General features: G+C 40.3%; 2 protein-coding genes across 11 annotated transcripts in view; both read right to left on the bottom strand.

The window, feature by feature from the left end:
* LOC126509708 (guanylate-binding protein 6-like) overlaps positions 1-2,959 on the bottom strand; it is an 80,219-nt gene extending 77,260 nt beyond the window's left edge. For 2 of the 10 annotated variants that reach the window (XR_007594233.1, XM_050155770.1), the window contains exons 1-2: positions 2,626-2,823; positions 411-621 (exon numbers count right to left, since the gene is read on the bottom strand). Coding sequence is in view for 9 of the 10 variants with exons in the window: in XM_050155770.1 (XP_050011727.1) it covers positions 411-597 (187 nt within the window). In the remaining variant the exon portion in view is untranslated. Of the gene's footprint in view, positions 1-410; positions 622-2,625 lie in introns of all 10 variants that reach the window. The other 8 variants (XM_050155777.1, XM_050155774.1, XM_050155779.1 and 5 more) reach the window with 7 other exon arrangements.
* Positions 2,960-7,150: 4,191 nt separating this feature from the next.
* The window catches only part of LOC126509606 (THO complex subunit 2-like), a 31,898-nt gene continuing 26,766 nt past the window's right edge, over positions 7,151-12,282 (bottom strand). Inside the window, exons 8-9 of the mRNA XM_050155583.1 lie at positions 11,619-11,769; positions 7,151-10,409 (exon numbers count right to left, since the gene is read on the bottom strand). The gene's annotated coding sequence lies outside the window, so the exon portion shown is untranslated. The remainder of the gene's footprint in view (positions 10,410-11,618; positions 11,770-12,282) is intronic.

Raw genomic sequence — 12,282 nt, 5'->3', positions numbered from 1 at the left:
ATGGGTACTGGGTACCAAATCCTGTCCTCTTCATGAGCAGCCTAGATCATCTCTCCAGCCCTACACAATTTTTAAAGTCTTAGATATTCAAAGAAATTTTTCCCTGGTGGAAATATTTTATTGAGAAAGAAAACCTGATGTATGAGACCAGAGACCGACACATATGATCCCATTGCTTAGAGCATCAGAAAAGGCCCTGTCTTGAGCACTCCTGGGAGTTTCCCTGATGGAATGAAGGGAAGAATGCAGGAACCGATTATTGGTGAGCAGTAATTATTCATGCAAATTAGCTTGAGAGGGTAGCTTTGTTGAAGAGCGTTTGGCTTTCCTTTGTTTTAATTGGGAATCAGAATTAAGATAATGGCACAAAGACACTCAGACATTTGGCTAGTACCCAGCATGCCACTCACCATGATTCTGTTCTGCCAGGCGGTTCATCAGGTAGGACTTCCCTGTCCGGTACAATCCAACAATAGCCACAACTACCACTGGCTGGGAAATGTTGTCCAGAATCTCGATGGCTGTTTGGTTCACAGACAGCTGATCATTGTGGTTCTCCACCAGACAAATGGGAGCCATCATTTGTGGTCTGGCCATAGCAACTTGCCAAGCTAAAAGAATCTGCAAGAAGAATACAAAGCCATTCTCCCCCTCAGTGTTACTCAAGCCCAAGGTGAGTTAGGACTGATGACATTTGTACATTTCCTAAGGCAGCAAGCAGATACAGAGGACATTCTCTATCATTCCTCCACAGTTCTAAAGAAGATTTATGTAAGACATGGGCTGCCAGCATGAATAAAAACCAAATGTAATAAAGACCAAATAACAGCTATCTTCATAAAATCTGTCAATATGCTAAGCCTTGTAATGAATGCCTTACCTTGTGAAGCCCACAATCTGTAAGTGCCTACAGGTTACAGGTTACTGCACCCTGCCAATAAGGTAGATGAGTTTGCAAAGCCTTAAAGACCCAGCAAAATGGCAGAGCAGTGGGTTCTAAGTCCTTGCTCCCTCTGTGAATTTAAAATGGCTGAAAATGTATAGGAGCTTTGGAACACACCCATGAATCACGCACACACTGAGATGTCCAAATGAATAAACAGTGTGAATTACATGAGTGTTCACTTAACTTTTCACTCTTGACAACCCCCCTCCTGACAGATTCTGACTGCAGGGAGCAAGGCAGACCTTAATTGTAATAAATAGGCTAGCCTGGGGTAACCTGGTCTCAGTTTTACCTAACTTGGACTTCAAGAACAGATTATTTCTTGAATGTGATATCAAGATCTCAATGGGGTGAATAGAGATAAAATCCATGTTGCAAAATTAGGAATGTTCCTGCACCAAAGGATGAGCTCTGTACATTAAATATGCGATACAAGATTAATATCTTAACCCTCTACAGTTACAACTCAGTTTTATAATGGGCAGAACCCTGGACTCTCATTTCTCCAAAGCAGGTTATGAATGGACATGAGCACATGAAAAAACATTCAATATTGCTAATCACTCTGTACAAGACAACTCTAAAATTTTAAAGAATTTATTTAAAAAGATGCAGGGTACAAACTGGGAAGTACAAGAATGAAAGATAAAAAGTGTCTGTGTTCCCACAACAACATGTAGGTCACCTTTATTAGGAAAACGTAAGAGCAAAATTAAGAAACTTTAGCTACAAGATTTCTGTCTTGTTCTGGAGACTGGTATAAGATCTATAGTCACGTGATCTCGTGTGACTTGGCTTCTTAGACTTTACTGACGTTGAGTCTTACTTCTAGGAAACATGCACACTTACTTGAAATCACTTGTTTGATTTTGCTTGAGTTTGCAGTTTACACAATAATGAGGTTATCTTAAGACCTACTTGGTTTAATTGCTCAACAATCTTTCAAACTCAGTCTGCATTATAACGAGGCTTTAAGAAACATTGAGGAACTGCCACCCAAAACCAGAATGTCACTTTGTACACACCAGGACAGCTACCACACAAAACCATAGCAAATAAATGTGAACCAGAATCCAGATCACTTAGATATTTGTGCACTGCAGCTAAGAACAGAGAATGATGCTACATCTTGGAGAACACAGTCTTGGCTTTTTATATGATGAATAGTAACCTTTGATCCAAGAACTCTGCTTTAGCTACATACAACACACAGATAAGGATTTGGACACATTTGAAGACCAATGATCAGGTTAGAGTCAAAATGTGACTCTAACCCAATCTCTCATCAACAGACCATCCACAGATATGTAGATTCACCGAGTGTGATGGCCCACACGATAGAATATTATTCTTCCAAAGAAAAAGTAAAATTCTACTGCACACTGCCACACAGACGAGCCTGAGGATATTATGCTGAGGAAGGAGAATGTGCAGAATCACGAACATTTAGATAACAGGTGATGTCACAGGTTCTTTTCAACCTTCTCCCATATATGAGAATAAAATTAATAGCATGACAAAGTGCATATAGCCCTTGTCAGTGACCTGAGCTGACGTTGCCAGGGCAGGGGGACTGGAGTGTCAGGCTACCACTTAGACTCTGTTTCTTGTCAAAAGAAAGAAACTGAGCTTCTTACACCTAAAGCCAGTCACACCCCTGCAGACCAGATAAAACATACCTGCCTTTCTGAATGTCCTTCAGTTGCCTCTTGGAAATGGAAATTAACTTCAGCTTCCAGAGTCAGTTGCTTCTTAAAGGAAGAAAAAGTAAATATAGCTGGTCCCCCTTCACAGGTGCAAGAACAGTTCTCAGCTGCCTCTGTCTTGCCTTTGCTTTCCTGTCTCTGGCTTCCTATGCTGCTCTTCTTATAAGCCAACCCACCACACACACACACACACACACACACACACACACACACACACACACAGGCACTGCAAAAAAATCACATGGTGCTGCAGAAATGAAACTGAAAGCAAAGAACTCAAAGCCCTGTTAACTCAGCCAAGGTGCTGGAGGGCAGGAAGGCCAGGGCTGACTGCTGACTGAGGGAAAGCAGTCCTCTTCATGTGAATAGCTTTTACATTTTCCTTCCCTTTAAACTGTTTTCAGCTTCCTTGGGACAGAAAAGTCACAGCAAACCTAAGGCTCCAACTAAGGGAAGTTACACAACTCAGGACAGCTGCAAACATGTTTCTCTCAGGGAAATTCCCCAGATTTCCTCAGTGAAGAGCTTGAATGTTTTTAACACTTCTTCTAAAAGGAAAGTCTTCATCTAAAAGCAGTTTTTAAAAGAAGCAATTAGAGAAGAATAGGTAGGGATAGTGAGATAGCTCAGTGGGGGAGTGCTCTAAAGGCTCCAGCAGTGCCAGCCTGGTGGCCCAGCTCTGTCTCTGGAACCCACGCAGAGGTGGAAGAGAGAACTGACGCCACAATTTGTCCCCTCAGTTCTTCAAGGGCATCCTGGATGTAAACACACAATACTAAACATATTTTTTAAAAAGAAAATAAGTAAAACTCTAAAAAGTCATAAATTTCAAAATGACAATAATTAGAAACACCAAATCAGTAGTAAAGAAGCTCAAGATTTCCAAGGAAAAACAATATAAATGAAATTTAAATGTCCACTCCACAAGTTGTAAGTGTCTGACCGTTAGTGAACTGAGCATGTGAAACATGAAACAGTTTAAAATGCCATCGTCAACACAGTCAGATTTCCTTTCTAAGAGCTGACATCTTGGGTGGTGAGCTGCTGCCTGTGATGGTCCAGCTGCTCAGGCAAGCCTCCTCCAGGAGCATCCTTAAAGCAGACAGACATCTGGGAGCAGTTGTGTGAAGAGCTCTGATGACAACCAAAGGAGCCAGGGTTGAGGGACAGCAGCATTGAAGCTGACCCAATGCCTTCCCAGCTTCCCTCCTGCCATCAGCCATTAAACCTCCCAAGTGCAGGGCCAACTCCAGAAAAGGCGGAAAAACAAAACATGCTAAACACATCTGCCAGAATCTGTGTTATTCTTGAGGAAAAGGATTAGCTTTCTATCACCAGGCAATTCAAGAAACTGTAAAGACCTCTTGAATAGGGCATTTGTATTTTGCAATGCCCCTTTGGAAGCTTCCTTAGAATGTCTGGAGGATATGGAAATCTCTTTGTTAGGTATAAACTGGAGAACATTAAAGCAGCCCTAAGGGAAAAGGGTCAGGGGATGATTGAGCCCAGAATGTTCAGTCCTAAGGAGCTAACCTGCCCCACATACAAGAAAGGTTAAATTCATTCTTAAGGTGCCTCTGATTCTTCACTTCAAAGAGCAGTGTGTACCCATATATCCATGCCAAGAGAGCTGCAACAAATCCTAGTGACCAATAATGTATCTCAGATCACACACTGCATTGAACATAACGATACACAGTGTCACCCATAAAGGCTTACAGTGATGCAAGGGTTAAAGCAGAGTTGTGGAAGGGAAAACAGAGCTGATACACATGCAGCAGAGAGAGCTGTTCTGGAACAGGGTGGTCAGTAAATACTCAGTTGGTTCAAGGTACAGTGTCATTCAAGATAGATGATTCAGAAGGCAGATTGCTCCAAAGCACAGAGCTGACTCCAGGCATCCAGTGTCTGAACAAACAGGAGCTCAACTAGGACACTACAATTTGTGCTGCCCATGTAAACAGACATCTTGAGGACAGAGCTGACAGCTTGTTGACTTGTATATAGTGATGCATACATTGGGTGATGTAACATAAATTCTACTTGGTCTCAATTATTTAAAAAAAACAGAGATATTTGGTGATGAAAGCTGAAGGATCAGAGAAGCAGAGCAGTAAGTCACTAGAAAGTTCTCTTACCTCTACCAATGCTCATTGAAAGAAGAGATCCTGTCCTCAGACTGCGTGTTTCTTTGGAACTGAACAGTTGTGGGACCAGGTGGGACATAAACCTCTGTCAGCAATAAGGGATGGAACAGTTCTTTCAAGGAGAAACCCACTTCACAAGTTTCTGAGGAATGCTGATTTTAGGCTTTTATCTGCTAGCAATTTTTCTGTTTACCCAGTTCGGGTCCAGTCTGAGTTGAGTTCAGACTGTCGTTTACAACATTGTCAGTAGCACCACCATTTTGGAGGACCAATTTGGGCTAACACTTAAGTCATGGATATAGAATGCAAACCATTGTAAATAACAAATATTGTGTGGCAGTAGAGAGGGGAATGTGATATCCATGGATGAGCTACTGTGTCCCCATATAGCCAGGTGTATTATGGGACATGGCAGTGGTATAAGTATAGTCAGCTCAGCGTAAGGCAGTCTGCTCTCCATGTCTTCAGGTTCTAAATCTGAAGGTTCAATTGACTATAGACCAAAACTTGACAAAGCTGAATAGGTGTCATTGTTTCATAAGACTACACACTACTTACAGTGCATTAGCTATTCTGGGCATTCTATAAATGATCTGAAATAGATGTATGGTTTAGATTGTTTTCAGAAAATGCTATTGTAGAATTAAGAGACAAAAATGACCAGGTTTTGGTGCGTGTAGGGGCAGGGATTTGGAAGGTAGTCTTGGAATCAACCTCCTACGCATACAGAGAAAGAACTCTACTCCTTAATCTTTCACTGCACATAGATAAAGTTTGGGGTTTAGTCTTGATAGTTAAGGTTTTCCAAGTAATAAGACAGTGATGTGTGGGGAGTGGAGGAAACCATGAGTGAGTGACATACTGAGTGAATATGTGTTGACAGGGCCTTGGGTTCAGAGGGACAGCAAAGCCACTTTTGAGTGTAGTAAGTGTTGACAGTTGTGCAGAAAGTGTCAACCATAGCTTTCTCCTGTACTCCAGGTGTTTACAGACTAAAGACAGCTCCCCTCCAGGGACTTGTGATGTGGGATGTCCTGGTTTTTGTTTTTGTCATTTATTGGTTAATGAATAAAGATATTTGCCCAATGGCTTAGCAGAGTAAAGCCACGAGGGATATCTGAACAGAGATACAGAGAAAAAGAAGGCAGTCAGGTCAGACTACAGCCAACCACAGAGGAAACAAGGCATGCAGAAAATGTGGTAACACCACAGCCACATGGCGATATGTAGACTAATAAAAAAAAATGGGTTAACTGAAGATATAAGAGGCAGCTAAAAGTACACCGGCCAATCAGTATTATAATTAACATATTTTCTGTGTGATTATTTGGGTCGAGGCATGTGGGAACAAAAGTACAGTTTCCAGTTACAAAATGGCTTCCAATGTGGGGCAATTTATAGTCACATAAAGCCTAAAAGCTTTAAAAAGTGCTTCTGGCCACAAAATAGGTTTCATTAAAAAGATGAGAGGGGTGGGAAACTAAAATAGTTTATATTAACAGGAAATCTGAACAAAATACTGTTTAATACTTGTATCATATTGATTTTAGCAAGCTAGTCTTCTCCAAAAAATACTGTGCTTCTGACTCTATAATTACAAGTGTTGGTGAAAATATGAGGATGTTATTATCAATCAGCAATGTTCGCTGAGCATTATTTATCACTTTCAGTGCCATGGGTTACAAATTTGAGTTGAGTGGGGAAGGAAAAGGGCTCTGGGGTCATCAATGCCCTTCATGGTCATCTGGTCCTAGGTCTCTTTATTATCAGAGAAAATAACTTTAGTTCTGTTGCTGAGAAGGAGTGTGAAGGTGAAACTTGGATGTTTTTAAAGTAACAGAAATAACTGAGGCTAAGGTTATGTAATTGTGATAATCCTCTGGAAATGACATTTGAGAGGTTTACCTTGTTTTGACCTCCTTTGTTACAGGCTTTGCAGTATGAATTTTTAGGAGAAACTATTATCCAGGATTCAATACAGAAAATTGCAGTGGCTGTCCCACCTATGTAATGTAAGCTTGCACTCAGGGTTCTCATGGATGTGCGTGCTATTACTGTGCGATGTTAACGGTTCCTGGGTGGAGAGCTAACTCACATCCTCTCAAGGTCAACAGTCTATGTCTATCACCTGCAAAGTGAAGATCCATCCTTCTGCTGCAAAGAAATACACCTCAACATCAAAGACAGACATTACTTCAGGGTAAAAGGTTGGAAAATATTACAAGCAATGCACCTAAGAAGCAAGCTGGGGTTGCCATTTTAATATCTATTTCTAGTGAACAAAACCAAGTCTGGAGAATGAAAAAAGAAAAAAAAAAAAAAGAACCACACTAATTGTTCAATACCAGGAATGAGGTTAACGTGTTTTATTTCTTATAAATTATACATTCATAATTTATTATTAAAATGTGGACACAATCAGTCATATAATACAACTTATATTATGTACTTTGCACATTATATACTTTGTATATTATGCACAGTAACATATGGCACATTCATGACATAACATGAGGAAGGGGGAGTCCAAAATTGCAGTTGTGAAATATGTGTGTGTCATGACTTAGAAGAGTCTTTAAAGCTTTTAGTTATCACTGGACAATATCTGTCCCTTTAATTTACCTTTGAAAACTTAAAATTGCTCAGAAGTGTTTTTCTTCTTGTTTATTCAACAGAGAACACTCTGTTGTGGAGCAAGGTGCTTTGTTAAAAACCTATTACCTCCCTCTCTCTGCTGTGTAAAGCTCAGTTTGACCATACACACCACAGGAAAGGCAAGGTATGGATTCATCTTCCAAACTTAAAGATGACAAAGGAGGACTCATGTGACCCAGGTGTCCTGACGCGATCGTATGGCTACTCAACACTGTCGGGGCAGAACCTCAGCAGTGTCCTCACCTTGCTTCCTTCCAGCTCCTCCGTGGGCTCTGGGTGGACTATAAAGCCAGGCAGTTCCAAGTGCACAGAATTCTAGGAGGCTGAACTGTGACTGCTACACCTAAAAGATAACGTGGCACTGTGTCCAAATCATTTGTGCCACACACCTAAGTCTGTATCTACCCTTCTTCAGCTACGGCTTTTTCTACTTTTTTTTTCAGCCAGTCTCGTAGCCCAGACTGCCCCTACACTGTTGACCCTTCTGCCTCTACCTCCCAGGTGCTGGAACTGCAGTCAGGTGCCATCATGTTCAGCTACAGCTCTTTTCTTGATCACAAGTCACCAAGGGCTGCTGTTTACTGCATGAAATAGATGCCATTCTCCCCAGAACAGCTCTGAAACCCACGTCCTCAAACGGGGTATGTCTCAACTGTGTATTTTAGTGTTTCCCAGAGTAGCAAAAAAGAAACTACAGTTCTAATAGCCTGTAGTGCTAGTCAACTTGACAACACATCCTCTGTACACCTCCCTTTCCAGTCTTCCTCAGCCACACTATCCACTGTCCTGACGGTACTTGCCCTTCAACTGTCTCATGTTGTAGCTTCTAAGGGATCTGAGGAGTAAGATACCCGAGTGACAGCCTCAAGCACTGCTACTGGTTGGTTACAAGCACTTGCTGTCATAAGCAGGCTTGTTTCATTGTGTGCCCCATCCCACACATACAGACATTTTCATAATCTAGGCTATTACTAATATTCTAATAAAGGGAAAACTTAATTGCTTTTAATTAGAAAATAGACAAATTTATTATATATGTAATCTTTATTAAGTCAAGTGACCAATATCCCCTACTTCTGAAATTCTAATTGCAGAGATTTGAACAATTCATTTCCTACTTACACCAACAGAGGGCAAGGTAGAGGAAAGGGATTAAACTTTATTCTTTGACTCAAGAAGAAAAAACCCAAACAAACCAAAAAACAAACAGATGGCACTCATGGGTAAAAGGAAAAGAATTTTGTATAATATTATAATAAAAGACAGTACATAATATATATCATAAATACTCTGTAGGGACTGCAGTGAATATGTGGTGCATGATCAATAAACATGGATACCACATAACGGCCGCACTTAAAGTTGAAAGTTGTTTTCATGTAACAGCAGGTATACACGATAAATATATAAACTCAATATGCATGGAAGACAAACTATCAGGAAGGAAGAACTTGTTCACGGCACTCATAGAAGAGATGGAGAGGAAACATGAAAATCCCATTAAAATCAGATGTTTCATTCATTAACTGACTTGTCGGCTCCTGTTTTCTTTGGAGACATGACTAACATAGTCTAGTAATTAATACAAGAATGTAAGACAAGCACTAAAATTAGGGTTTCTCTACTGGTTCTAGAGCTGAGGGTAAATCACCCGTCCTCAACTATATCCTTCTTATCCCTTCATACGACACAAAGTATGTTTGGAAAACCACCACTTCTAGTTGAGAACAGACTTTTACAGAGTTAGTAGAAGCCTCCTTCTTCTACTAATGCAAACTCTACCTGATGCTTTCTGAGAACAGATGGGACTTGCAGCAAAAAAAAAAGTCTTTTAATTAAAGCAAACTTTGTTTGTATTATAAATTCTATTCTGACATACTGGACGAAAAATATCTGAGACCATGTCTCTGAAAAACTATGACTTTTGCTTTATGATTCATAACGAATTTCAAAATGAAGTCTCATTCTTAAACAGTTGCTTAACTGAACACTTTACTGCACACTAAAGTAACATTTAATAAGTTGGTTCTACTAGAGAGCTTTGAATATTGAGTTTCAAATAAACTGAGACATGAAAACATTCACACTAAAACTGTTCTAAATCAAATTTAGTGTGAATTTAAGGAACCATACAATTCTCCTTTGTTGTAGTTAGAGACACTATTTGGAGATTTTCTGGGGCCATTTTATAGAGCTAAACAATACAAAAAAAACAAGAAATACAGCTAGTCCCACAGATATCAGTTATGAGAAAGTAGGCAAAAAAAGAGTGCAGTTTTAACATCTTAACTATTGATACAAACTCCAGCACAATGGGGACATGGCCACACTATGGTTTATCCGTATGGTTTAAAGTTTACAAGTAGAGGGCGCTGGAAATGTACAACCACATAGTTCCGTCAGCATGGAAAGAAATGCCCTCCTTTCCTTCTACACACTTGCTAAAAATGGCAATGCTGACTTGTGGCTGGAAGTGTACTCAGGAGTCTTTACAGTTCCAGCTTTAAAAAGCTACTTCATTGTCTCCTGAACAGAATTAGGCAGGGCAGCAATTGGGCGTACTTCTCAACATACTTTCCAGTTTTTTTTTCCTTGGTTCAATATTTCAAAGTCAGATCTGTCATGTGAGGAAGTCTTCCTTCTTCCATCCATAGGTAAAGTTTATAGAAAATAAAATCAAGTGCAGAAGATTAATGATTAGTTATAAAGACCAGCATCATATGATTATCAGGCATAAATAATGTACTTGTTATGGCAAATCCACTCAGAACCACACAGTGGATTACCACATGTAGATCCTGGCACCCCCGTTTCCGTCTCCGACTTCTAGGTCTCATTGTCATCTGAGGATGCTGGCCTGAAGAGGACACTGCATCATCAGCTCCAACACTCCAACCGCTGGTGCACTGCATTAGCAGATCATCTGTTCCCTGTGACCTCACTGTCACCACCTGCCTGCCGTCATTAAAAAAGAAGAAAAATAACTGTTACCATTCAGGTGATGCATACACAGAAGTTATCTTAGAAAATCTGGGATCAAGTAACGTTTACAGTTAGAAAAGACTCGACAGAAACAGCAGTGCCTGCAATCCTTGTCACTGGAGTCCCAGCATGACAGTCACATATGGAGAGACAGGCTTTCCCATCATCACTTGGTCCCCAACAATCAAAGGGTGGGGTATGAGGAGCCATACTTTCACATCATGCTTTGCTCTGCGCTCTCAGAGGAAGAAAATCTTTTCTTTGCAAAGGTTACAGAAGGTGACTACTATGACATTTCATAGAATTAAGGCTTTCTCTTTCAAAAAGAGATCAAAAAAATTGGCACAAAGTAAATGAAAACAACTTTGTGACTGTTTTTAAAACATTTTAAAACTATTTTTTCTTTATTGAAAACAGATTTTCTTCATACAATATATTCTGATTACTATTTCCCCTTCCCAAATCTCTTATCTGAATCCACACCCTTTGTGACTTTCCTTAGAAAACAAGCATCTAAAGGATGGTAATAAAGAAAACAAAGACAAACAAACTGGAATAGGACAAAATAAACAGAAGAAAAAGAGCCAAAGAAAAAGCACAAGAAACATATACACACATCTGTACACACAAGAATCCCATAAAAACATACAACTGGAAGCTCTACTATACTGCAAAGAACCTGTAAGATAAAGACAAATGGCCATCTATTATTGTGAGGTATCCACCAAAGAAGACTACTTGGACAGAGTCAAGCCACAGAAGTCTTTATTAGCCTGATACAGATTGCACTGGGTTTTCAGGACCAGAGTGTAGTCCTGAGCCTTTCTCAGAGTGGGCTTTTAACTACAAAAATCACATCCTGAGCTGACACACCCCAAACTCCAATTAGCCAGAGGCCAAGAAGTACATCCCATCTAGGGATGTACTGTGGACTTCGATGGATTAGGTCTTTGCTCTAACTCTGTCAGGTGTCGCTGCCTACACACCAGGTTCCAAGGTCGGAATGGCATTTCCCTCACAGCATCAGTTGTGCTGAGGTCTTGGGGCCTGTAACATTACTGCTGGGAACAGGGCCTACCCTTCAGTCACTCGTCTTCAGTGTCACCAAAGAAAACTGTCACTAGCAAATCTACATGGAACAAAACACCCTGTTTGCCAACAGCATCAAGGAGTCTTCCATACCTCATGTCTCTTCCAGCTCCACAATCTCGTGCCTTACGATCAACACCTGGGACTGGGACACCATACTGCAGTGGAATGTCCATTCCTCTGTTCATGCTCTTCCCAGGCTGCAGGAGACCACACTATTCAGGGTTTCCTGCTATACTGTCTTCTGAAAAACAAACAAACACACAGTAATGTTTTGAAAAACAAACAAACAAACAAACAGTAATGTTTTCCTGTTTAACATTATGATCTGAAACACTTTTTAAGTGGTTTCAGCATTTAGAGAAAAAGTCATGGTCTGGTTGGAGAGAACTAAGAGCTACATCTTCACCAGTGAACATGCTATCTGAAGTCTTCAAATGTACACACCCCTACAGTCAGACACTACATTAAAAAAAAAAAATCCCAAAAAACACTTTTTATATGTGAAGTGTTTTGGCTACAAAGATATTCATTTGGAGTGCTAATTTTTAAAGAATGGGGACATGAAAAAAATCAATAGATAGGAAACTGTTTAAATATATTGTTTATCCACACAACAAGTTTCTAAGGTGATACCAGAAATTATACTGTAAGAATACACTTAAGGCCGGGCGATGGTGGTGCATGCCTTTAATCCCAGTACTCGGGAGGCAGAGGCAGGTGGATCTCTGTGAGTTCGAGACCAGCCTGGTCTACA

This window comes from Alexandromys fortis, unplaced genomic scaffold (genome assembly GCF_014885135.2).
Source record: "Alexandromys fortis isolate MF-2015 unplaced genomic scaffold, M_Fortis_MF-2015_v1.1 scaffold_87, whole genome shotgun sequence".
Taxonomy (NCBI): domain Eukaryota; kingdom Metazoa; phylum Chordata; class Mammalia; order Rodentia; family Cricetidae; genus Alexandromys; species Alexandromys fortis.
Note: the sequence above shows the minus strand (reverse complement) of the source record. Positions and strands in the feature narration are given on the sequence as shown.